Below are 27,048 nucleotides of genomic sequence, written 5' to 3'. Positions count from 1 at the left end.
TCAACCTTTGGTGTTACTTCCTGTTAATAAGCACACTGTTTCATAAGATGTATTAAAAGTTGATTTAATTGATTAAGAATGGAATTCAAAGATGTGAATTATAAGCCATAGGTTTTGGTTGATAAGCTTTTGTTTACTCTTCTGCAAAGAGGTAACTTACACATAAATAATAAGAGAATGCAAATAAAGCACTCAGTACTTTGAAACAGTATTAATGAAAAGGTTTGATAATAATTGAAGACATATAAATGAATACCCCAGATCCTTTATTTTATGTATTTTCTTACAAGCTTCATATTAGATCACAATACTGAGCAGTATATTATAAACATTTGTTTTGGCCCATATAATGAAGATACATTATATTCTCACAGTGAAATTGTTAATCTTTTACCTAGGTGAAATAAATGGGACTATATTAACTAAAAATAATTTTGGCATGTTGAAAAGATTTAGCATATTTTTGTAGCATATTTGCTGTCTGATCTGTCTTACTTAAAGACGATTTAGCTCTTGTGTTGTATTTCAAATTTTAACTGGAGGCTGACTGAAACTTTCATAATTTAAGGAAAAAAACAAATAGTTTTCAGGATATTATAGGAACCTTTATTTGCATGGCGTTTTTTTTTTTTTTTTTGTTCTTTCAATACTGGGTTTTAACTCATAGCCTTGAGTTTGCTAGGAAGATGCTCTTTTACTTGAGCCATACCTCTGGTCACAGTAAATGTGCATATTAATTATTCTTGTTAGTCTTAATTATAAGGACCTGTTTTAATATAAAATACTTTCAGTGGAAACTGCTTGTCTATTGGAAATGGACTAGTTTTCATGGAAAACTAAGGTCCTTTTAAGTTAGTTGGCCTTTAAAGTTATGCGAAAACTTGGGATACTTTGGATTTCTTTTGTAATCTGTTTGAAAGTCATGTTTTAATCATGAGAAATCTTCAAAAGTTTTCTGAGGAGATGATGAATACCATCACTCCTGTATTATGGAATATTGCTATGAAGAGCTAAGTGTATACTACTTAAGAATTACTGTTAACAGCCAGGTCCCAGGGTTCACACCTGAAATTCTGGAGGCTGATTTGAAGATTGAGGTTTGAAGTCAGCCTAGACATAAAAATCTTTGAGACTTTTATTAAGTTAACCTGGGGAAAAAAACTGAGCTGGAAGTGTGGCTCAAATGTGGTAGTGTATCAGCCATGATGGGTAAAAATCATGCAGGAGCACAAGGTCCCAAATTTAAGCACCTATACTAGCAAAAAATAATACTGTGATCAAGAACAGTATTACTTCTTCAATGGAAAGATGTTTATGACTGTGAAGTATCCCTGTAATTAAATTTTTTTTCTATTATAAAGGTGATGTACAAAGACTCCCTGTAATTTTTAAAAGACGCTAAGTGTTACTGTTATGTAAAATATTACTCCCTTTGTATTTTAAAAGAAGTCCTTTAACTGGGTGTCATTGGCTTATAACCTGTAGTTCTAGCCACTCAGGAGATGGAGATGTGAGGATCATAATTTGCAGAATGCCCAGTCAGGAAAGTCCATAAGATTCTCATCTCCATTTACCCACCAAAAAGCCAAAGCATACAGCTATTATTGCTCAAATGGTAGAGTGCTAGTCTTGAGCATAAAAGCTCAAGAATAGTGCCCAAACTCTTAGTTTTAGGTCCCAGGACTAGCATACACACTTAGAAAGTCTTTCAAACATAAAAATTTGTGTAAACTGCAGTAAATTTAATATGAATGTACATATAATTTGTCAAGAATAAATATGAAGATAACACAAAAAGTTGCTAATAAGTTACACAGCAGGATTTATATTTATGAGGACATGTTAAATTAGGTAATTAAAACTAAGCCTGAGGGTGGCTCACACTGAAATTATAGCTAATCAGGTTGAGTCCTTGTTTCATAGTTCTTTGACATTACACTCCAGTTAACTACAAAAGTGCTAGAATAGAGTTGTGGCTCAAATGGTAATGTACCAGCCATGAGAAGAAGCATGCTAAAGGAGAGCTCAAGGCCCTGAGTTCAAGCCCTGGTATTAACTAGCACCAAAAAAAAAAAAAAAAAAAAAGTAAGGAAGGAAAAACTATGTGTGAGCCCTTTTATGCTTTTACCTTTCTTTATGTTCACACATTTTAGTGTCCCAGGATCAATAAGTAAAATGAGCACAGGCCTGGGAAATAGTTAAGATTCCTCAAAGTCCTTTGTTTCCTCTTCATAATTGAGGTGGAAGGAAAAGCAGCAGCCTAAACAATGTTAAAATTGCTGGAGAGCACATGAGCACACGTGAGCACAATCTTAGCAAGACCCTAAACCTGTAACTAGTGTAATTTTGTGTTTTCCTTTTTAGCTCCGGACCAAAATTTAACAGTGCCATCCGAGGAAAGATTGGGTTGCCTCATAGCATCAAATTAAGGTTTTTAAACATACTTCTGAATTGTTTAAATTGTTTTTTAAGGAATTACTGTGATGTATTTTTTTTTCGTAACTTGTGAAATTTTTTAACTTTGCAGTAGACGACGTTCCCGAAGCAAAAGTCCATTCAGAAAAGACAAGAGCCCTGTGAGGTAGCTGTTCAAATATACATATATATAAAATACATATATTTTTAAATTTAGAGCTTACAACTTCTGTAACAATTTGTTAACGAAATTACTGAAAAAAACCTAAAAGCACTTTGACAGTTTATGTTTATGCTAGATTCAGTGACTGTAACTTCAGAGAATATTAATCTTGATTTTTATTTTTGGTAGTATTATAAATTCAAATCAATGTGAATGTAAGTTTTCAATAGCAAGTAAAGGACCATTTAAATGTGGAAGTATTTACTAAATATGCTTAACTGTGAAATTAAGTTATTAAGAAATAAGTTAAGGGGGCTGGGAAGGTGGCTCAGTGGTAGAGCGCTTGCCTTGCATGCCTGAGGCCCTGGGTTCAATTCCTCAGCACCACATAAGCAAAAAGAAAAAAGCCGGAAGTGACGCTGTGACTCAAGAGGTAGAGCACTAGCCTTGAGCTGAAGAGCTGAGGGACAGTGCCCAGGCCCAGAGTTCAGGCCTCATGACCGGACCCAAAAAAAAAAAGAAATAAGTTAATAGTTGGAAGTGGCGCTGTGACTAGCGAGCAGAGCAGCTCAGGGACAGTGCCCTGGCCCTGAGTTCAAGCAAAAAAATAACTTATTTGCTATAGTCTTATTTGAAGTAGCCTCATATAAGAATAAATTTTGCTGACTTTTTGTTCTATTCTGAGGAAATATTTTTTTGGGGGTCGGTCGTGGGGCTTGAACTCTGTCCCTGCGTGCTCTTCAGCTAAAGGCTAGCGCTCTACCACTGGAGCCACAGAGCCACTTCAGTTTTCTAGTGGTTTATTGGAGATGAGAGTCTCGCTGACTTTCCTGCCCGGGCTGGCTTTGAACTGAGATCCTCAGATCTCAGCCTCCTGAGTAGCTAGGATTACAGGCGTGAGCCATTGGCTCCTGGCTCTTCTGAGGAAATTAACTGTATCTCAGAGGTCTTGAAAACTTTTATTAAAAGGATGGGTAGGGGCTAGGAAGGTGACTCAGTGGTAGAGCGCTTGCCTTGCATGCATGAGGCCCTGGGTTCAATTCCTAAGCACCACATAAGCAAAAGAAAAAAGCCGGAAGTGGCACTGTGGCTCAAGTGGTAGAGCGCTAGCCTTGAGCTAAAGAGCTAAGGGACAGTACCCAGGCCCTGAGTTCAGGCCCCACAACCGGACCTCCCCCCCCCCCCCAAAAAAAAAAAATGATAGGTAATGTTCAACCCTGTGGACCAAATGAGGCACACATACTAAGTATTAGTTGTTTATAGACTCTCTGCCATCTATCTATTTATCTGTCTATCTTTTTTTGTGCTAGTCTTTGGGCTTGAACTCAGGGCTGGGGCTATCTCTAAGCTATTTTGCTCAAGGCCAAGATTCTACCACTTCACACAGCTCCATTTGCAACTTTTTTTTTGTAGTTTGGTGTGGAGATAAGAGTCTGATAGACTTTCATACCCAGACTGGGGTTTTTTGCTTTTTTTTGTTTGTTTGTTTGTTGGTTTTGTCGGTTGTAGGGCTTGAACTCTGGGCTTGGGCGCTGTCCCTGCACTCTTCAGCTCTAGGCAAGCACTCTACCACTTGAGCCATAGCACCACTTCAAGTTTTCTGAGTGGTTTATTGGAGATAAGACTCTCACAGACTTTCCTGCCTGGGCTTTGAACCTTGATCCACAGATCTCAGCCTCCTGAGTAGCTAGGATTACAGGCATGAGCCACCAGTTCAGGTTACAGAGATTAGCATGTCCCTGCACTAGGATGGCAAGCAAATTTGTAAAACATTCCATATTTTTAAAGAGTTTCTGTTCTTAATTTGAATCTAGTTGAGATGTTTAAATTGTCTTGCAGATCACCTGTCTGCTGATTTTCCAATCACTTGGAATCATTTTGTTAGTGAAGTAGTAATTTTTTTTCCCAACCTGCACTTGTGCCTGATAATATTGAGAATGTGGATAAAATATGTTTAAGAGCTGTTCCTCACTTGTTCAAGTGGCAAAGCTATCAGCCTTGAGTCAAAAAGCTAAAGGACAGCACCCAAGCCCTGAGAGAACAATATGCACACAGACACACAGCTGTGTGTACGGCTGGAGGTGTGGCTTAGGTGGTAGACTACTAGCCTGTGGGCAAAAGTACAAAATCCTGAGTTTAAGTCTCAGTACAAACAAAACAAAGTCACATTTTATAGTAGATGTTAACACATTTATTTAATTTCATTAAAATCTCCCATTAGTTGAGAATTTATTGACTATTGTACGTTCTCATCCTTTCTGTATTTATCCATGTTAGTATATATGCTCCTGAAGTGAAACACTAGAGCAGATTGCAGAATAAATTCTGTAATCCCAGCACTTGGCAGTGTGAGGTGAAAGGATTCAGGAATTTGAGTCCAGCTTGTGTTAATAAAGACCCTATCTTAAAAAAAAAAAAACAAAAACCCAAATAGGCCAGACACTTGGTTGACACTGATTTTCTAGGTCAATCTGGACTAGCAGTTGAGGGCTAGGAAGGTGGGTTAGTGTTAGAGTACTTGCCTTGCATGCGTGAAGCCCTGGGTTCAATTCCTCAGTACCACATAAGCAGAAAAAGCTGGAAGTGGTGCTGTAACTCAAATGGTGCACCACTAACCTTGAGCTGAAATGCTGAGGGATAGTGCCTAGGCCCAAAGTTCAGGCCCCACGACTGACCAAAATAAAAGCACTTGATAAAGTGTGGACACTAGATTGCACTTATAAATTCAAAATACTCTAATTAAAAAATAACTCATTTTAGCCGGGCGCCAGTGGCTCATGCTAACTAGCTACTCAGAAGGCTGAGATCTGAGGATCACGGTTTAAAGCCAGCCCAGGGAGGGAAGTCTGTGAGACTCTTATCTCCAATAAACCATTTGAAGACAGGAAGCGGTACTGTGGCTCAAGCAGTAGATTGCTTGCCTTGAGCTGAAGAGTGCAGGAACAGTGCCCAAGCCCCAGAGTCAGAGTTCAGTCCCCACAACCAATAACAAAAAAAAAAAAATCCTCGGTTTTCATCTGAATTTGTAAATTTAGAATGTTTCGTCTTTGGGAATTTTATCTCTAAGTTGAGCATTTCTAATTTTCAAACATTTTACATTATGGTTTTATTCTGAGGAGGCATCATTATGGATTTTGAATATGTCTCAAATTTGTTATTGGGCAGATAGTAATTATAGTTAAAACTGGTTATCTCAGGCTGGGAAGGTATCTCAATGGCTCAGTAGTACAGTGCTTGCCTTGGATGCATGAGGCCCTGGGTTCGATTCCACAGCACCATGTAAGCAGAAAAAGGCAGAAGTGGTGCTGTGGCTCAAGTGGTAGAGGGCTGGCCTTCAGCTTTAGAGCTGAGGGACAGAGCCCAGGCCCAGAGTTCAGGCCCCACGACCAATAACAAAAAAAGAATAGCACTCTACCACTTTGAGCCCCAGGTCCACTTTTTTTTTTTTTTTTGTCATGGGGCCTTTACTCTGGGCCTGGGCGCACTCCCTTAGCTCTTCAGCTCAAGGTAAGCACTCTACCTTTTGAGCCACAGCTCCACGTAGGGGTTTCTAGTGGTTCATTGGAGATGGGAGTCTCAGGGACTTTTCTGCCCTGGCTGGCTTTGAACTGTGATCCTCAGATCTCAGCCTCCTGAGTAGTTAGGATTACAGGCGTGAGCCACTGGCACCCTGCTACTTTTGGTTTTTTTTGGGGGGGGGGGTGTCCGGTCGTCAGGCCTGAACTCTGGGCCTGGGCATTGTCTCTCAGCTCTTCAGCTCAAGGCTAATGCTCTACCACTTGAGCCACAGCGCCACTTCCGGCTTTTTTCTTTTTGCTTATGTGGTGCTGAGGAATCAAACCCAGGGCCTCATGCATGCAAGGTAAGCGCTCTACCACTGAGCCACCTTCCCAGCCCTGCTACTTTTGGTTTTTAAGTTTTTTTGTTTTTTTTTGGTTTTTTTTGGTCCGGTTATGGAGCCTGAACTCTGGGCCTGGGCGCTGTCCCTCAGCTCTTCAGCTCAAGGCTAGTACTCTACCACTTGAGCCACAGTGCCACTTCCATTTTTTTTCTTTTTTGCTTATGTGGTGCTGAGGAATTGAACCCAGGGCCTCAGGCATGCAAGGCAAGCGCTCTACCACTGAGCCACCTTCCCAGCCCGATTTTTTTTTTTTTTTTGTCGGTCGTGGGGCTTGAACTCTGGGCTTGGGCGCTGTCCCTCAGCTCTTCAGCTCAAGGCGAGCGCTCTACCACTTGAGCTATAGCGCCACTTCCGGTTTTCTGGTGGTTTATTGGAGATAGGAGTCTCACGGTCTCTCCTGCCCGGGCTGGCTTTGAACCGCGATCCTCAGATCTCAGCCTCCTGAGTAGCTAGGATTACAGGCGTGAGCCACCAGCGCCCGGCTCCCAGCCCGATTTTTAAGTTGGTAATTGTTGATTAGAATCTCATGGACTGACAGTCTGAATGGCCATTGTCAGATGTCAGCTTCCTGACTAGCTATGATGACAGGTCTGAGCCACCAGCTCCCAGCATGTGTTGGGATGTAGTATCAAACTAATTTAGGCTTGTTCTAGACATTAATTCAATGTTGCAAAACTAATTTTGTATTCTTTACTCCTGTTAGGGAGCCTATTGACAATCTAACTCCTGAGGAAAGAGATGCAAGGACAGTTTTCTGTATGCAGCTGGCAGCAAGAATTCGACCAAGGGATTTGGAAGAATTTTTCTCTACAGTAGGAAAGGTAATAATGGAGGAAGACCAAATGGGTGGAAAAAGACTTTCCCTTTTAAATTATATATGTTTTTTTATTTTTAAGTAGTTGTACAAAGGGCTTGTCATTCAAGTCAGTTTTTAAGAACAATGCATCTTGCTTAATGTCATCACTTTCATTGTTCTCCCCCAGTCCTCCTAACCTGCCTTCTCTCTTAATGTGTAGTTTTATTTATTTATTTATTTACTTTAACCAGCCAGTCCTGGGGCTTGAATTTAGCCTGGGCATTGTCCCTGAGCTGCTTTTGCTTAAGGCTATACTCTGACACTTGGGCCACAGCACCATTTCTGGTCCTTTCTGGTACTAAGGAATCAAACCCAGGGCTTCATGTATGCTAGGCAAGCACTCTACCATTAAGCCACATTCCCAGTCCTCAGTGCAGTAATTTTATTGTCAGTGTGGCAAATAAAAATTGGAATATGTCTAGACTCCCTCTTATCTTTCCTTGGGGTTACTAGGAAATTGTTTTATTTAAACTGTCCATTGGTGCCTTTTTGCATATCTGTAAGGATATGTAGTGTTAAAATTTGGTATCCTTTAACTACTATATCAAAAGAAAGGTGATCTGGCACAAGCTTATAATATCTGAACCAGTGATAGGGCATAGTGGCTTGTGATTGTCATTCCCGACAGTGTGGGAGTACATGTCGGGGGATTATATCCCACACTGGCCTGGCTATAAATTGAGCATCTACCTTGAAAATTACTAAAAGACAGGTGACATGACTCAAGTGGTAGAGGGGCTGTTCAGCAAAAGGCTGTAAATTTGATCTCCAGTAATAACCAAAAAATGATACAAAGAGGAGCTAGGAACATCAGTACCATGGGGTTAACGGGTGAGGGGAGAATCATTGAAAGTTACCTGGGTTACAACAGAGTGACAAACTAGCTTGAATTTTATGTTAGCCTGTAGTTGTGCTTCAACTTAAGACCTCTCCTCTTGATGGGCTTTTTTTTGTTAGTGGCTGAGACTTTACCACTTCTGGCTTTGTTCTAACTGATCGGAAATGAAAGTTCTCTGCTTTGTCTGGGTGGGCTGGCTATGAACTATGATCCACAAATCATAACCCTCCTGGAAAGTAGCATTATAGGTGTGAGCCACAATTCCCTGGCCATATATACTTTTTTTATTATTATTATTTTTTTGTTGGTCATGGGGGTTGAACTCTGGGCCTGGTGCTGTCCCTCAGCTCTTCAACTCAAGGCTACCTCCCTACCACTTGAGTGACAGTGCCACCTCTGGCTTTTTACTGCTTATGTGGTGCTGAGGAATCCAATCCAGGGCCTCATGCATGAGAGGGAAGCAATCTACCACTGAACCACCTTCCCAGTCCTACTATAGACTATTAAAAGGTAGTAAGAAAAATATACTTGATATTTCAGTAATATCTATAATTTGTGTGTGCCTGGGTGTGTGTATACATACACACTCTTCCTAGAGTTGAGCTCAGGACCTGGGTGCTGTCCCTGTGGTTTTTGTTCAAAGCCAGTGTTTTACCATTTAACTTGTGGTTCCCTAAGAGTCTCAAGGCCCAGGGTAGTTTGGAACTGTGATCTTCAGATCTGTCTTCTGAGAAGCTAAGATTAAAAAATTGACATGGTGTAGCACATGCTTAGCATATTTGGAGGTGGCCATAGGGATTACAAGTTAAAGGCAAGCATTTTCTACAGGAAAAAAACCTGTCTCTAGAAAAATATTACTAAAGTAGTGGGGATATAGGTCAGGAGTAGAGCCTGTGCTCTGTCTGCATATGCCCCTAAACAGAAAAGGCTGGAAGTTGCACCTTGGCTCAAGTGATAGAACACTAGCCTTGAGAAAAAGAAGTACTGATAGGCTCAGGGACAGTGCCTATGCCCTGAATTCAAGCCCCAGGACTGGCAAAAAACAAAAATACTTACATCTTTGTGGTTTATTATGTATTATTGTACAAACAACCTTGTTATTTCTTTGTAGGTTCGTGATGTAAGGATGATTTCTGATAGAAACTCAAGACGTTCCAAAGGAATTGCTTATGTGGAATTTGTGGATGTTAGCTCAGTGCCTCTGGCAATCGGATTAACTGGCCAGCGAGTTTTAGGAGTGCCAATTATAGTACAAGCATCACAGGTAATTTTGTGTTAGCAGTTTCATTTGCTTTAGTAGTGTTCTATGGTCTTGTGCTTTGCTCGGGTAATCCCCAAACCCTTAAGTCACAATTTCGGTGAGTGGGTCCTTTCTTTGTTTCAGCAAGGCAAAATTTTCTTTTGCTTAGAAGAGTTCACCATTGGGAAAATAAGCACTTTGTGGGGTTTTTTTGGTCAGTCATAGGGCTTGAACTCTGGGCCTGGGTGCTGTCCCTCAGCTCTTAAGCTCAAGGCAAGAGCTCTACCATTTGAGCCACAGCGCCACTTGTGGTTTTTTGGTGGTTTATTGGAGATAAAAGTCTCATGGACTTTCCTCTCCAGACTGATTTTGAACAGTGATCCTCAGATCTCAGCCTCTTGAGTACCTAGGATTACAGGTGTGGGCCACCAGCGCCCAGCTTGAAGCAGAGAACATGATGGATGTTTAATATACATCAATGACAACTAGGAGCAATACCTCATATTCAAAATATAAGCTGGGTATGGTGGAACTTGTTTGTCCCCCATATATTGGGAGATATAAATTGGAAGACCAGGGTCTTGTTCCTGAGGTAAAATCTGACAGTATTTGAGAAATAAGCTTAGCCAAAAAGGAATAAGTTCATGTAGTAAAATATTTTTCTAAAAAGCTCCAAGCCCTGAAAATAAAATTCCAGCACCTGCAATGCAATAACCTCCTGCCCTCTCTCACCTAGTTGATTGAGAGGTAATAAAATTGAATTGAGAGTCCCAAATTTGTCTGCCTGTACTGACTATAAACCATTAGTCTAAAATCTCAACTTCCTGAATAGGTAGGATTGATTAACAGATGTCAGCCACCAGCACACACCAGACTTCTTTAGTAATTGTTGTTGTTGATAGTGGTGTGTGTGCATGCCTGTGCACATAGAAGTGCATGCTAGGTCTTGAGACCTGTCCCTTTAATTTTTCACTAGAGGTGTTCTGCTACTTAGGCAACACTTCCTACTATGTTTTTCCTGTTGAATTGGGGCTGGAGTCTCATGGGCTTTTCTGACCATGCTGGTATCCAACCATGATTCTCAGATCTCTTTACTGACTCAGCCACTATTAAAAGTTCAATACAATGTATTATATTCCTATTGTACAACAACCATCATTTTCAGAAATTATATTGCCAAATAAAAATGTACCCAAAAAGCCATATTCCTGTATTTTTTTTGCCAGTCCTGTTTAATGTCTGAATTTGTCTATTAATGCTTTATAAAGTAGACTTTAGCATAATCTTTTATTTACTCTCAATTGTCCTTAAACATTTTAATCTGTTTCCTATGATTGTCATTAACAATCAGAGTATTATATCATGTATATTTTGTCTTGATTTACTTGTAGGCTGAGAAAAACAGAGCTGCAGCAATGGCAAATAATTTACAAAAAGGCAGTGCTGGACCTATGAGGCTTTATGTAGGCTCATTACACTTTAACATAACTGAGGATATGCTTCGTGGGATCTTTGAGCCTTTTGGAAGGGTAAGTCTATATATTCAACAAATCTTATGAAGTGTCAGGTTAGAAAAAATTTAATGATTTCTACGGGTCTACTTAAGTTTCTGTTAATATTTGCAAAGAGTGGTTGTTTTGAAAGATTTTTGTGATGTCAACATGCCTCACAAAAACATATATTTGTACAGTATTTTCACAATAATAAAAAAAAAAACATATTTGAAGCCAGGTGCTGGTGGCTCAGGCCTGTAATCCTAGCTACTCAGGAGGCTGAGATCGGAGGATTATGGTTTAAAGCCAGCCTGGGCGGAAAATTCATGAGACTCTTACCTCCAGTAAACCAAGTGGCTCAAGCGATAGAGTGCTTACCTTGAGCTGAAGAGTTGAGATGCAGGGCCCAGGTCCAGAATTCAAGCCCCATGACTGAACAAAAAATAAATAAATAAAAATTTAAAAATTATATATTTGAATACAAAGAATGTTATGTAGTTGATGGGCATGGGGATAAGTACCTGAAATTGAGATACATAGGAGGCTGTGAGGGTGGATAAAGTAGTTAGGACTTCCTAGGTATCAGATTTTCCTTTTTTTAAATAAAAAGTTATTGTTACTAGTGGTACAAAAGGATAATTCCCTAAGGCAGGTTATTAGTGTATATAACTCATAGTCCATGTCACCCCTTTCTTTGTTCTCCCCCATTTCCTCCCTTCCCATCCCTATCCCCAAATTAGATAGTTCAGTTTTTATATGATGTACATTGAATATAATCACTACTTTTTATTTATTTATTTTTGGGTCCAGTCATGGGGCCTGAACTCTGGGCTTGGGCACTGTCCCTCAGCTCAAGGCTAGCGCTCTACCATTTGAGCCACAGCGCCACTTCTGGCTTTTTTCTTTTTTCTATGTGGTGCTGAGGAATGGAATCTAGGGCCTCATGCATGCAAGGCACTCTACCACTGAGCCACCTTTCCAGCCCCTAATCACTACTTGTTAATTCTAATGCTGCTGTCTAATGCATAATGTATGTTAGAATCTTTTCTAAAATTCTTCATGAATAAAAGGATACTTTGTGCGTGCGTGCGTGTGTGCATGCGGATTGTGGTTGAATGTGTCAAAGTTTTGCTTAGTTTTCCAAAGTGGCTTCAACATGGGATTCTTCCATCTCAGGCCACTTGAGCCACAACGCAACTTCCTGCTTTGTTTTCTGCTTATGTGGTGCTCACGTATGCAAGGCAAGCACTCTACCACTGAGCTACACTCCCAGCCCCATTTTTTTTTGGGGGGGGGGTCCGGTCGTGGAGTCTGAACTCTGAGCCTGGGCTCTGTCCCTCAGCTCTTCAGCTCAAGGTTAGCGCTCTACCACTTGAGCCACAGCGCCACTTCTGGCTTTTTTCTTTTTGCTTATGTAGTACTGAGGAATCGAACCCAGAGCTTCAGGCATGCAAGGCAAGCGCTCTACCACTGAGCCACCTTCCCAGCCCCATTTTAAAAAAAAGGAAATAAAAGTTTAAAAGAGTTGTATTCCATGTTAAGTATCAAGCCCTAAGCCCTGGAAAACCCTATCTCCTAAACTGTTCCTTTGGGCACTATGATAATCTTACTTTATTTCTGGATATTTTTTGTTGTTGTTGTTTTTGGGGCCTGAACTCTGGGCCTGGGTGCACTCCCTTAGTTGTTAGGCTCAATGCTAGAGCTCTACTATTTGAGCCACAGTACCACTTCTGTTTTTGTTTTTCAGTATGTAGTGCTTCTGTTTTTGTTTTTCAGTATGTAGTGCTAAATAATCAAACCTAGGGTCTAATACTTGCAAGGCAAACACTCTACCACTGAGCCACATTCCCAGCCCCTTTTTCTAGATGTTGAGAAGGTGTGTTTTTGTAAATTTAAGATGATTCAGGTATGTGTCAGTGTATGTTTTGGGGTCTTATTTCCTGTGCTTACAGAGTTCCATAAAAAAGATGTCTGAAAAGTAGTTATCTGGTCTAACTTTGTCATAATATAAGGAATAGGCTTGGGGCTGGGAAGGTGGCTCAGTGGTAGAGTGCTTGCCTTGCACGCATGAGGCCTTGGGTTCGATTCCTCAGTACCACATAAGCAGAAAAAGCTGGAAGTGGCATTGTGGCTCAAGTGGAAGAGTGGTAGCCTTGAGCTGAAGAGCTGAGGGACAGAGCCCAGGCCCAGATTTGAGGCCCCACGACCGGACCCCCAAAAAAGAAAAAATAAATAGGCTTATACAGTGACTAATTGAGAGAATCCCATGCATTTCAACAAACATAACTGGAATTTTTGTTGTTCATGTGCCCTTGAGATAAATGGACAAGTTTTTTGTATTTGTGTGTTGGTATCGGGGTTTGAACTTGGCTTCTTATTTTCATTTGGCATTTCTTTCAAGGCTTACATTCTATTTGAACTTCATCTTGAGACCTAGCACCTTTTTGCTGATTAATTTGGGTTTGTTTGCAACAACTGACATCCTCCTCAGTTCTTTCTCAGCTTCCTGAGTACCTAGGATTACAGGTGTGAACCATCAGTACCCAGGTGTTTTCCTGCTTTCAACTTACAAAAATTATGTCTTTCAATTTTAGATTGAAAGTATCCAGCTCATGATGGATAGTGAAACAGGTCGATCTAAAGGATATGGTTTTATTACCGTAAGTAATTGCTATGATTAACAATGTTATTAATCTAGAAGCATAATGAAGCTATTGGTTACTAATTTTAAGCGATTAGTTTGTAGCAGGTTAAGAGTCCTAGCACTGACCACCACACACATAATAAAATGGTAAATCTTTTGCAAGACCAAATTTATATATTGACTGAGATTGATTGATTTTTAACAGTAATAGGACTCATTTAGACTTTGGCACTCATGACTTGGGATTTTTTTTCTCAAGGCTGGCACTCTACCACTTAAGTTACATTCAGATTTTTGTTGCTGAATTGGACATGAGAGTTTCATGGACTTTTACCTTGTGAGCTGTGGCTTCAAACTATGAACCTCAGATCACAGTCTCCTGGGTATCTAGAATAAAAATGAGCCACCATTCCCAAACTGAGAGGTCTAATTTAAAAACAAACTAAAGGCCACATTGTAGAATGCATGTCAAACTAGAGTAGGATGCCCTGAATTCAGTTACTTTTTTGGTTTTGTTTTGCCAGTCCAGGGGCTTGAACTCAAGGCCTAGGCAGTTGCCCCTGAGCTGCTTTTGCTCTGTGCTAGAGCTCTACCACTTGAGTCACAGTGCAAATTTTGGTTATGTGGTACTAAGGAATTGAACCCACGGCTTCACACATGCTAGGCAAGCAGTGTACTACTAAGCAAAATTCCCAGACCTCTACCAAGTTTTTGTGTATTTCTTTTTTTGGTCGCTTATGGGTCTTGAACTCATGGCCTAGAACCTGTCCCTGAGTTCTTTTTGTTTAAGGCTAGTGCTCTACTGCTTTGAGCCACAGTGCCACTTTGGTTTCCTGATGGTAATTGGAGATGAGTTTCATGGACTTACTTGCCTAGGTTGGTATTGGATCATGATCACCAGATCTCATCCTCTTGAATAAGATTACGAGCATTAGACAGGTGCCTGGTTATGGCGATTGAATAAAGGGCCTGAGCCCTGTCCCTAAGCTTTTGTGGTCAAGGCTAGCATTATACAACTTTGAGCCTCAGCATTACTTCTAGTTTTTTTTGGTCTCATTTTCCTGCCTGTACTGGCTTCAAGCTGCCATCTTCAGATCTCCATATCGTGAGTACTAGGTTTGCACGCATGAGCATTCCCATCAAATTTTTTCTGATTTTTTTTTTTTTTTTAAACCTGGTTGCAGTTGGATCATGCCTATAATCCTATAAGGCTGAGATCAGAGCATCACAATTGAAAGCCAGCTTGGGCAGGAAAGTCTGTCAAACTCTTTTTATCTCCAATAAACCACTCAGAAAACCAGAAGTGGCACTGTGGCTCAAGTGGTACAGTGGTAGCCTTGAGCTGAATAAATGAGGGACAGCACCGAGGCCCAGAGTTCAAGCCCCATGACCAACAAAAAAGAAAAAAAATTTTTTGAAACTACTAACAAATCTTCAGTTTTTATGAATTATAGCTGTGTGTATAATGTATTGTGTTCTTTGCTTTCTCTTGCTAGGTAAGTGGTTTACCACCAGACCTTTTGTGCATAGGGATTTGTTTTTGTCTTGGCAGAGTCAGCATTTCCCCTACCTGTGGATCTTTCACAAAGCTTGGATGATTGGCAACACGCCATGCATGATTCTTTAATTGGGATGAGGGTGGGGAACATTACAGTCATGTTTGTTCTTGAGCCATGTTCCTGGACAATAGAACATAGAAGTCAAATCTTTCTTATGGGATTAGTTAAATTAACTATTTATATATTGTATTCCTATCCTTAGTTTTCAGACTCAGAGTGTGCCAAAAAGGCTTTGGAACAACTTAATGGATTTGAACTAGCAGGAAGGCCAATGAAAGTTGGTCATGTTACTGAACGAACTGATGCTTCTAGTGCTAGTTCATTTTTGGATAGTGATGAACTGGAAAGGACTGGAATTGATTTGGGAACAACTGGTCGTCTCCAATTAATGGCAAGACTTGCAGAGGGTAAGTTTTTTTCTAGTTGATTGCAAGGTATTGCAACTCTCAATGGAATCTATATTACATCCTATTTTACTTGACAGCATAAGACAAATTAGATTTAGATTTGCTTCATGAACATACTTGGGAATAAAATTATTTGCAGTTATTGCAATTCTTTGTCCTCATCTGTGATCTCTTCTAGTGAAGTGTGACTCAAGTAGTAATCTACAAAACTAATTTTTCTATTCTCACCTATTAAGGACTTCAAGATCTATTCTTTTACAGGCACAGGTTTGCAGATTCCACCAGCAGCACAGCAAGCTTTACAAATGAGTGGCTCTTTGGCATTTGGTGCTGTGGCAGGTAGGAATTGAATCTTTTCTAATTTGAAATCGTTGTTTTTTTTCATCTAATTCGAAAATATGCCAAATTTCTCCATTTAAAAGGACTAACTGAGAATTCAATTCATCAAGTACTTTTAGGATAAAATTTTCCATAATTCACATAAGGAAGTTTAGCTTTAAGATAAAATTATTTACTAACCAAGATAAGATGTCAGGGTATTATTAAATCCCACATTCAACTTTTAGTTGAAATTGATAGTATCTGAATATTTTTACTGAGGATTGTAAGGATTGCATTCATTAAATAAGGTTTTAGTAATAAATTCTTTTCAGAAAACATTCAGAATCTCTTAATCTTTACTGCCAGAGTACGATGACAGATAATACTTGTTTTCTGAATAGTAAATGAAAATTTGAATTGAGGATGAGCTGGGAGATTTAGACCAAGGGGCAATTAATTGACAGTTTATTGCAAGTCCCCAGTGTATCTCTGACACCCTCAAGTGTTACCAGACAGCAATAGTCTCCATCTAGTCACAGCAGGACTAGGGGAGGATAAGCTTGTAATGGTCTTCCCCTAACTAGGTAAGGAGGTCTCACCGCACAAGCACAACTCATTTTCTGCCTAGTCTGGCTTTAAACCTAGGTCCGGTATGAGTCACTGGCACCAACCTGGGATTTTTTTTTTCCTTTATTTTTTTTTGGGGGGGGTGGTCATTCGTGAGGACTTGAACTCTAGGCCTGGGAGCTGTTCCTCAGCTCTTCAGTGCAAGCCTAGTGTTCTACCACTTGAGTCACAGCACCACTTCTGGCTTTTTCTGTTTAAGTGGTGCTGAGGAATGGACCCAGGGCTCATGCATGCAAGGCAAGCACTCTACCACTGAGACACCATCCCAGCCCCCCTTTTTTGTTCTAGTTCTGGACCTTTTTTTTGCTCAAGGATAATCCTCTGCCACTTGACCCATAACTCGGCTTTGGAATTTTGTGAATAGGGGTAAGTCTTACAGGGGTGGGAATCTGGCTTATTGGTAGAGTGCTTGCTTAGCATTCATGAACTCCTGGGTTTGATTATTTAGTACCACATAAATAGAAAAGGCTGGAAGTGTCACTATGGCTCAAATGGTAGAGTGCTAGTGTTGTTGATCACAGACGCTCACTTAAGAGGGCCCATGCCCTGAGTTCAAGCTCTAGAACTGGCCAAAAAAAGTCCTTGGGTCTTTTTTGTTCAGGCTGGCTTGGAACTCTGATCTCACATCCCATCTTCCTGTGTCGATAGGCTTTATATAGGCCTGGGCCACTGGTCTCCGCCGTTTTTTTTTAACAGTTGTAAGTCAGATAACTAAAATGTGTTTTTGTGTGTGTATATGTGTGTCTCTATAATGAGGTTTGAACGTGGGACCTGGTTTTTTTTTTTATCCCCCTGGGTCCGGTCGTGGGGCCTGAACTCTGGACCTGGGTGCTGTCCCTCAGCTCTTCAGCTCAAGTCCAGAGCTCTACCACTTGAGCCACAGCACCACTTCTGGCTTTTTTTCTTTTTTCTTATGTGGTGCTGAGGAATCGAACCCAGGGCATCATGCATGCAAGGCAAGCGCTCTACCACTAAGCCATCTTCCCAGTCCATTTATTTTTTGTTTTTTATTTTTTTTGTCTGTCAAGGGGCCTGTACTCTGGGCCTGGGTGCTGTCCCTCAGCTCTTTAGCCCAAGGCTAGCACTCTACTACTTGAGCCACAGTGCCACTTCCAGCTTTTTTTTGCTTTTTTCTCCTTATATGTGGTGCTGAGGAATCGAACCCAGGGCATCATGCATGCAAGGCAAGCACTCTACAACTGAGCTACCTTCCCAGTCCCTAGATTTTTTTGATGTAGGATAATGCTCTAACATTCTATTTACAACTTCATTTTCAACTTTTTTTTTTTTGGTGTGTTAATTTTTTTGTTTTTTGTTTTTGCCACTGGTTAGGCAGGGACATTCAGGAACAATGCCCAGGCCCTGAGTTCTAGTTCCACAACCAACAGCAACAAAATATTACCCAATTGAACTTTTTTTTAGTGTTAAGTATTATCACTACCAGTATCTCTTTATTTTTTCTTGGTGAACTACTGTATCTACTAATCTGTTTAGTAATCTTACATACTGTTTATGTTTCTATTTTTTCTTTTCTTTTTTTTGTCCTTGGGCTTGAACTCTGGGCTTGGGCCCTGTCCCTGTGCTCTTCAGAAAGGCTAGTGCTCTAGGACTTGAGCCACAGTGGCACTTCTGGTTTTCTAGTGGTTTATTGGAGATAAGAATCTCATGGACTTTCCTGCCCGGGCTGGCTTTGAACCGCAATCCTCAGATCTCAGTCTCCTGAGTAGCTAGAATTAGAGCCGTGAGCTACTGCCACCTGGCTTTCTTTCTATTATTTATTAAGATGGGTTGCTGGACTGGAAATGTGGCCTTATTGGTAGAATGCTTTCCTAGCATGAAGTTCTGGGTTTGATTTCTCAGTACCACATAAGCAGGAAAGGCCAGAAGTGGCACTGTGGCTCAACTGGTAGAGTGCTAGCCTTGCGTAGAGAGAGAGGCTCAGGGACAGTGCCTGGGCCCTGAGTTCAAGACCCAGGACTGACCAAAAAAAACACAAAAAGATGAGGTGTTTTTTGTTTGTTTTTCAGACTGATATTGGTACTGAGTTAATAATCAATACTTAAGTTTTTATTGATATGCAACACTTTAAGGTAAATATTTGTAATTAGATGTTTTGTCTAGGTGATCATCATTAAAACTTTTTATAGAACTTGGGTGCTGGTGGTACTCCTAGCTACTCAGAAGATCAGATCTGAGGATTACAATTTTTTGGGGGGTGCGGGGGTCCGGTCGTGGTGCCTGAACTCAGGGCCTGAGTGCTGTCCCTCAGCTCCTCAGCTCAAGGCTAGCGCTCTACCACTTGAGCCACATCGCCACTTCCAGCTTTTTTTTTCTGCTTATGTGGTGCTGAGGAATTGGACCTCGGACCTCATGCATGCAAGGCAAGCGCTCTACCACTGAGCCACCTTCCCAGCCCTGTGGATTACAATTTGAATCTAGCCTGAACAGAAAAATCCCCCAAACTCTTTACCTCCAATATAGTAGCAAAAAGCCAGACTAGAGGTGTGGAAGCCTTGGGCAGAAAAGCATCTTATATTTATTTTCTGTCCCTGTCTTGAGGCTGGAAGATTAAGGTGTGGGTGCTGTCTCTGAGGTTTTTTGCTCAAGGCTAGCACTGTACCACCTGAGTCACAGATCCACTTATAGCTTTTTTGTGGTTAACTGGAGATAAAAGTCTTATGGAGGATTGCTGGTGTCAGTTACCAGCATAGAGCTAGAATTCTTACTTTATGAATGAAACCCATGCTCTTTCCTGATTTGTCAGAAATGGTTTACAGAATATTTGTAATTGGGATTGAGATACACATTTTAAAGCATGGATTTCTGTTATCTATACATTTTCCCCTTTTTGGGAAAAAAGACAATCTGTTATAATTAACTTTTATTGACAGTGTTCCTATGGTCATATCTTCAAGTTCCTTCAGTATGTACCACTTATTTTCTTCAGCTTTCTGAGATGCCAATTTTGAGCAACTAAAAGTCCATATAAATTAATAGTCTTTTGCATTTGATGACAGGTTACTAATAGGAAGCATTTCCTACATACTGTTTTCTGACATTTTAATTCCAGATAGTCTTATATTAATAAAATCCCCCTGCTAGTTAGTCTTCGTGCTGATTGACACAATACCTTCACTGTAGAAATGTGCACACTTGTGTTTCAAAGCATATCCCCAAAAGTTCCTTTTACTTTTCGTAATGTCTGATGTTGATATTTCAATTAGGGTATATAGTCTGTAGATGTTTTTTATTAAAATTTCAATTTAGGACACAAAGCCTTCAATTAATATTATTGAAGTCATATTGTCAATTTTTATGCCAGCCCTAAATTTAGATCTGATACACAATTTGAAAAATACTGTTTTATAATAGTGATATTCTTGCTAATTTGGCTCCTATTGAGCATGTTTACAGCTTTTTGGTGTATATTGTTTCAAAATTCTTGTGTTAAATACTGCCACTGTTTAATAAATAAAAGCTCAAATTTCTAAGTACTTGGAATTGAATTCTCAAGATCAGGGTTTTTCACACATTTTTGACCGGTATGCTCCCCTTTCCCCATTTCCCATTATTCCCAACAGAAGACTTGCTATTATTGTGGAATGTATGTGAGATAAGTATAGTAGGAATAGGAAGAAAGGTGTAAATTTTCTAGGGCACTAGAAATAAAAAGGCTCCAAAGCCTTTTCAATGAGGAATGGGGAAGGAGGTTTTGCTGCCAGGTATTGTTACTAAGCTTATTTCAATAAACCCTGCTGTTGTAGTCCTCTTTTTATTAATGCTTTACTGACATTTACCCTGTTAGTTGAGGCTCTTCATTGTTCCTGCACTGAGCTGTAGAATTCTCTTTTGTTATAGATTTGCAAACACGACTTTCACAACAGACTGAAGGTGAGTGTAACTTTTTTTTTTTCCTTTGAATTAAAATTAAATGTAGTTAAGGCTTAGTTACTTTATCTTATTTGGTACAATGCTTTGGATCAAATGCCAGATTGAGACATACTGGTTTACAGAGAGTAATCTATTTCTGAGCACCTAACTTAGTACATTAATGGAGAAATGAAAATGTCTGTGCTTGGTTTTCTCTTAGTTTCCAGCTTTCCACTGGGGGCTTTTAGGTCAGTGGTACAGGTGAGGCCTGCCCTAGCTGGCTGGATTAATCCTATCCTTAGCACTTCAAAACCATTAAGCCCTATATCGTTAAATATTCATGTTTTGACTGCTCTTAAGATTTTATATAAAGAAAAATAAAATTTACTTTTAGAAAGAAATCAAGCAAGGTGCGGGTAGCTCACACCTATGATCCTAGATGCTCAGGAGGCTGAGATATGAAGATCTCAGTTCAAAGCCAGCCTGGGCAGGAAAGTCTGTGAAACTCTTTATCTCCAGTTAATTAGTAGAAAACCAGAATTGGTATTGTGGTTCAAAGTGGTAGAGTACTAGGTTTAAATGAAAAAGCTTAGGGTCAGGATTGAGATGTAGTCAGAAAACTTCTTGATCATGCATGGGAGGCATTGTGTTCAAGACCTGCTACATAGACACATTCATCAATTTTTGTTTAGAATTTGTATTCTGATAATGATGATTAGTAGGAGCTTGAGCCAAGACTAGAAGTAGGTTTAAGTCTATATTGCATGCTTTACTTAGCCATAATTTCTTATTTTAAATGATCAAATGTCTACCCTTTGGCCACGTAGTAATTTCCTATTCAAATTGGGTACCTTCTTTTTCTTAATGCTTATTGTTTAACCTGTGCTTACTTTGTCCTTGGTGATAAGTATTAAATACATTTGTAAGTCTTCCCATAAATGAAAACCATGCACTCCTAACAAATTTTTTTCGAAGTAGAGAGGTATTTTTGTTATATACTGCATGTGATATATATTGAACTGTTTTTTGTTTTTTGTAAGTTTTCTAATATTTTTCTTATTTATGTAAGTTAATTTTAGATAATTTATATGTTAAGTCCTTTCCTTTTTTAGCTTTTTAAAGTATAATGAAAATAATCTTGACTTTTTTTTTTTTTGAAAATCCATTTTTGTTACATTGCCCAGACTACTTTTAGGCTTATAAGATTCTCCACCCTAATTGTAGCACTGTTCTGAGGTTCTTTTCTCCAGTAGAATTTGACATCAGCTTTTTTTTTTTTAATACTTTTAATTAACATGAAAGTATTTAAACCTTCATTATTGTAAATGAAGCTCTGTGAAAGAAAAGTACTTGAAGGAAAGTAACACACATAGTTTAACCAGAAACAATTAGTCTTTTTAAAGGTGTCTTATGTATAGCCCTAATTTTTGTTTACTGGAATGTATCTCATACTTCCTCAGATAATTGTTGATTTTTGTTACCTTTCTTAATGCATTGTTTTATCCTTAGCATTGTTTGTTATGCATTGGAAAGAAATTTGGTCAGATAATATGATTACGGTGAGTTCTGTAACAGCTACTGGTAATGCTTTTGTAAGTCCCATAAAAGCATGGAGCACCTATTTTTTAAAGTACTCTTAACCTCATTCTTAAAACATGTATGTGCTTTTTATTTGTGTATTACAGTGGCTGGTGTTTTTAAATTATCTTAATTACATAAGCTAGTCTTTTCAGTATTTTCCTATTTTGGTAGATAACCTTTTAAAAGAAATTATTTATTCATGTGCAGAAACCAAGAAATAGGGAGGTATAGATTTATTTAGCCTAGAAAATGAAAGTTTTATTTCTGTTACTGCAGTATAAATTCTAGCTCTCCTATGAAAAATCAACCTTGAAATTATCTTTGTCAGCCCTCTGCCCATATGTTTCATATCTGAGTATTCAAATAATTATAGATTGAAAATGGTGGGACCTGGGAATTTTCATATATACCTTGCCTGTGCAATCATTTTTACTTGTACTGAATAATGTAACAGCTACTTAAAGAGCTTACATTGTATTGGGTATTACATAATTATTCTAGATATGATTTAGTGGCTGAGTCCTTTAACATAGTGTTAAGAGGAGGGATATTACTTCTATTCAGAAAATGAGATTTAAAGATTTCAGCTTGGAAATTTTCAGGCTATCCAATTACCCAGCAGAAAGCCATAAATAGAGCTGTGGCTCAAATTGCCAGCCTTTAGCAGCAAAGCCAAATGAGTGTGAGTTACTGAGTTTAGTCCCCACTCCTGATCCCAAAGAGAGGGGAGAGAGATTGAGGGAAAGGTATATTAGTGAAGTGGGTTATTTTCTTATTACAGAAAATAAAAATTTTAAGATGATGTAGTCATACCCATAAACCTTGAGGGTGTGGGGATTAGGTTTTATAACATTTCAACACATTTAACATGAAACTAATTTCTCCGTGTTTGTTTTTTTTTAAGCTTCAGCTTTAGCTGCAGCCGCCTCTGTCCAACCACTTGCAACGCAGTGTTTCCAGCTGTCTAACATGTTTAATCCTCAAACGTAAGTATGCTTAAGTACACATTGGACGTTGTAATATTCTAACTTATCTCTTATTTGCAAGGCTGGCATTTTATAGACTTTAAGCCACACCTGGAGCCTGCAAAGTTTTAAGATGGGAAAACAAAACTACTTATCCTATCTTCCCTTATTCTTTCTATTTCATTAACCAACATCCAGCTGACCTGGGTTTGCATGTGTGTGCCACCATGGCTTTCGACAACAGAAAGAAGGGTGGGGGACTGGGAATGTGGCTTAGTGGTACGGTGCTTGCCTAGCATGCATAAAGCCCTGGTTTGATTCCTCAGTACCACATCAACAGAAAAAGCTAGAAATGGTGCTTTGGTTTAAGTAGTAAGAGTGCTATCCTTGAACAAAAAAAGCTCAGGGAAAGGCCTTTGGCCCTGATGAGCTCAAGCCCCAGTACTGCCTCCCTCCTCCCTCCCCCCCACCCCCAAAATGTTAGAGCTGGGTACCAGCGGTTCATGCCTATAATCCTAGCTACTCAGGAGGCTGAGATCTGAGGACTGCAGTTCAAAACCAGCCAGGGCAGGAAAGTATATAGGAGACTCCAATCAATCTCCTGAAAAGCTGGAAGTAGAAGTGGCTTAAGCAGTAAAGCCACTACCCTTCAGCTGAAGAGCTCAGTGACAGTGCCCACCCATGCCCAGAGTTCAGGTCCCACAATCAACCCAAAAAGAAAGAAAATTTTACTAATTGCATAGTGTTTTTTTTTTTTTTTTTTTTTTTTTTACTATTTGTATACTATTTACAGGACTTTAAAATTTGTTTTTTACAGAGAAGAAGAAGTTGGATGGGATACAGAGATCAAAGATGATGTGATTGAAGAATGTAATAAACATGGAGGTGTTATTCATATTTATGTGGACAAAAATTCAGCTCAGGTATTTTGAATTTTAAAGTAACAGTGGTAGAATATTGCTCCGTTTAGTTTCTTCATTTTTACATATTTGGTGGGGTATTTTTTGTTTTTTTTTTCTTTAATGTGAGCTTCTTTCACTCAAGACCGATACTCTACGGCTTGTGCTACAGTAGCACCACTTTGGCTTTTTCTCTTTATGTGTTACTGAGGAATTGGCAAGCACTCTCCCTACTACTAAGCCACATTTTTTGTTTTTTTTGGATTAGTCATGGGGCTTGAATTCAGGGACTGGACTCTGTCCTTGAGCTTTTTCCTTCAAGACTAGCAGTAAGCATATCAGGGCTGGGAAGGTAGCTCAGTGGTAGAGCACTTGCCTTGCATGCATGAGGCTCTGGGTTCGATTCCTCAGCACCATATAAGCAAAAAGAAAAAAGCCAGACATGACTTTGTGGCTCCAGTGATAGAGCGCTAGCCTTGAGCTGACCAGCTGAGGGACAGGGCCCAGGCCCAGACCCAAAAAAAATAAACTAAAAAAGACTAGCACTCTACCACTTTGAGCCAAATTCATTTTGAGTTTTCTAGCAGTTAATTTTAAGAGAAGAGTCTTACAGTATTTCCTCTTCTGGCTGGCTTTGAAAAGTGATGCTTGAATCTCAGTTTCTGGAATACCAATTTTTATGTGGGTGAAAGTAAGGGCCTGGTATCATCCTTAAGGTGTTTTGTTCAAGGATGGCACTACCACATGAGCCACAACTCCACTTCTGGCTTATTTGGTGGTTATATTGGATAGCATATTGTGGTCCTTCTTGCCAGAGCTAGTTTAAATTTTGATCTTAGAATCTCAGCCTCTTGAACATCCAGTATTAATGTGAGTCATTAATCCATGGGTTTGATCATTACATAATTAAGGTACATTATATGATGATGGTTCTTTTCAAGGGGAAACATCATATCGGTAGGTTGACCATGCCATGCTGGTTTTCAATATTCTGTTGATTTGCCCAAAATGCAGGATACAGGCATTTGCCAATCATTCCTGTTCTACAGTTTGCCTTAATATACTGACCTAATACACACTGCAACATAATTTATAAATGAAAATATTTCTGGTGTCTTCCACATGCTAAGTATTCATTTTGCTTGTTGGAATTAGAAGCAATCAGATAATGAATTATCTGGTAATGAATTATTTAGTTATTTCTTTGGTTATCTTGAGTGAGTCATTACATTTGTTTTGTTTCTGTACTTTAGGGCAACGTGTATGTGAAGTGCCCATCAATTGCTGCAGCTATTGCTGCTGTTAATGCATTGCATGGCAGGTGGTTTGCTGGTGAGTTTTGTTTTGTTTTGTTTTCTTAAGTGATTTAATTTTCAGTACTACTCAACACTAAGCATAACAACATCTTTTTATTTCAACAGGTAAAATGATAACAGCAGCATATGTACCTCTTCCAACTTACCACAACCTGTTCCCTGATTCTATGACAGCAACACAACTACTGGTTCCAAGTAGACGATGAAGGAAGATATAGTCCCTTATGTACATAGCTTTTTTTTTCTTGAGAATTCATCCTGAGTTATCTTTTATTTAGATAAAAATAAAGAGGCAAGGGTCTACTGTCATTTGTATACAATTCCTGTTACTTTGAAAAAAATAAAAATGTTAACAGGAATACAGTGTGCTCATTCTCCCTAACTAGCATATCCCACTGTATGCCAAGTTGTTCTCTTGTTCTGCCTTTTAAAATGTTCATGTAGAAAATTACATTAAGGATCTATAGAAATAGTTCTAGGAGGAACAAATGTACATTCTGTCAAGGCAGACAGATATGTAATGTTTTTTATTGTTTTAGGAGTCTTAACTTTTTACACAGCAGTTACACTTCACATTTCACTAATTTTGATATTTGGCTCATGGTTTATCAACAGTGTCTGAAATACACATTTAAGTGTATGGAAATTAAGATAGCTAAGCAGCTGTTTGGCGAGCATCTCATCTTGCATACTGATCATCTGGAGCAAGAAAGGGAGATTTCACAATTATATTTCTTGATGGTAACTTTTTAGTTAAATGTACCTGTAAAAGTTTCTTTGTAAATACTATGTGTTCTGGTGTGTCTTTAAGATTCCAAACAAAATAATAACTGCATTTCCTGAAGGTATTTAATAAGTTTGTGAAGCAAGGCACTCAAGCAACAAGTGGGAAATGCAGAAATAGGTTTTGTCTGGTTTCATATATATATATAATCTTTGCTCTTTTTAAGCTCTGTGAGCTCTGAAATATATTTTTGGGTTAATTCAGTGTGTTTGACAAGACAGCTTGATATTTCTATCAAATGACTTTCATATTGCAACAATCTTTGTAAGAACCACTCAAATAAAATTCTCTTAAAAAGGCCACAAGAAAGCTTCATTTTTCAAGTTTTTAAGTCATAGAAATTATTTTAAAAGTAGTTATTACTTTTATTTAATAATCTCATGTAGGTCTGCCCGGCCTTGATTTTACCAATCTCCTCCTCAGTGCTTATATTATTGGCATACAATACCATGTCTATCTGGGTATTAGCTATTACATTATACTCATTATAACAGGATTAGATTATTGATAATAAATTTAGGGGAAAACCAAAGAAATCTGACCTAGATTAGGTTCTGGTTTCCTGTGTGCTCAGGCTACCTTTATGGGGAGGGACTTTTTTTTTTCCTCCACTAAATAGTACCGAAGAAAATGAGTAAATTGTCCTTCTTAGCTAACAGCTGCAATTCCAACTACTCGGGAATTAAGAGATCAGGTTGGTCATGATTTTAAGATCTCAGACAAAATGAAAGGGACCCCTACCCCTTCTTATCCAACAATACAGTACTTACCATGTAAGTGTCAGGGCCTGGGTTCAAGCTCCAGTATGGATAAAAATGCATTTTAAGTTTGTACTTTTTTCTCTATACACCACTACTCAGTTTATTCAAACCTGTGTGTTCTGGTCCTGGTACACTGTTTCTAGCTTTTTTTTTTGCTCAGTGCTGGCACTCTACCAAATAAGCCACATCTACTTTTAGCTTTCTGCTACTTTAGTTTTTTTTTTTTTTTTTGATCAGTCTTGGGGCTTGAACTCTGGGCTTGGGCATTGTCCTTGTGCTCTTCAGCAAAGGTGAGCTCTCTATTGCTTGAGCCACTGTGCTACTTCCGGTTTTCTGGTGGTTTATTGGAGATAAGGGATTTCGGGTTTTTGTAGTAGGCAGCAAGTTTTCACAGGACACTGCCTAGCT

The 27,048-nt window shown here is 39.1% G+C and overlaps 1 protein-coding gene across 4 annotated transcripts in view; it reads left to right on the top strand.

Moving 5' to 3' along the window:
• The window catches only part of Rbm39 (RNA binding motif protein 39), a 37,331-nt gene extending 11,143 nt beyond the window's left edge, over positions 1–26,188 (top strand). Inside the window, exons 5-17 of one of the 4 annotated variants that reach the window (XM_070007169.1) lie at positions 2,365–2,430; positions 2,528–2,581; positions 7,183–7,300; positions 9,285–9,437; positions 10,805–10,942; positions 13,501–13,566; positions 15,312–15,516; positions 15,778–15,855; positions 20,323–20,355; positions 22,820–22,901; positions 23,698–23,803; positions 25,033–25,111; positions 25,201–26,188. In XM_070007169.1, the coding sequence (XP_069863270.1) occupies positions 2,365–2,430; positions 2,528–2,581; positions 7,183–7,300; positions 9,285–9,437; positions 10,805–10,942; positions 13,501–13,566; positions 15,312–15,516; positions 15,778–15,855; positions 20,323–20,355; positions 22,820–22,901; positions 23,698–23,803; positions 25,033–25,111; positions 25,201–25,301 (1,279 nt within the window). In that variant the 3' untranslated portion in view covers positions 25,302–26,188. Of the gene's footprint in view, positions 1–2,364; positions 2,431–2,527; positions 2,582–7,182; positions 7,301–9,284; positions 9,438–10,804; positions 10,943–13,500; positions 13,567–15,311; positions 15,517–15,777; positions 15,856–20,304; positions 20,356–22,819; positions 22,902–23,697; positions 23,804–25,032; positions 25,112–25,200 lie in introns of all 4 variants that reach the window. The other 3 variants (XM_070007168.1, XM_070007171.1, XM_070007170.1) reach the window with 3 other exon arrangements.
• The last annotated feature ends 860 nt before the right edge of the window (positions 26,189–27,048 follow it).

Source organism: Dipodomys merriami, unplaced genomic scaffold (genome assembly GCF_024711535.1).
Source record: "Dipodomys merriami isolate MVZ:Mamm:240054 unplaced genomic scaffold, mDipMer1.0.p SCAF_7, whole genome shotgun sequence".
In the NCBI taxonomy this organism is placed as follows: domain Eukaryota; kingdom Metazoa; phylum Chordata; class Mammalia; order Rodentia; family Heteromyidae; genus Dipodomys; species Dipodomys merriami.
The sequence above is the reverse complement of the archived record's forward strand: the minus strand, read 5'-3'. Positions and strand labels throughout refer to the sequence as shown.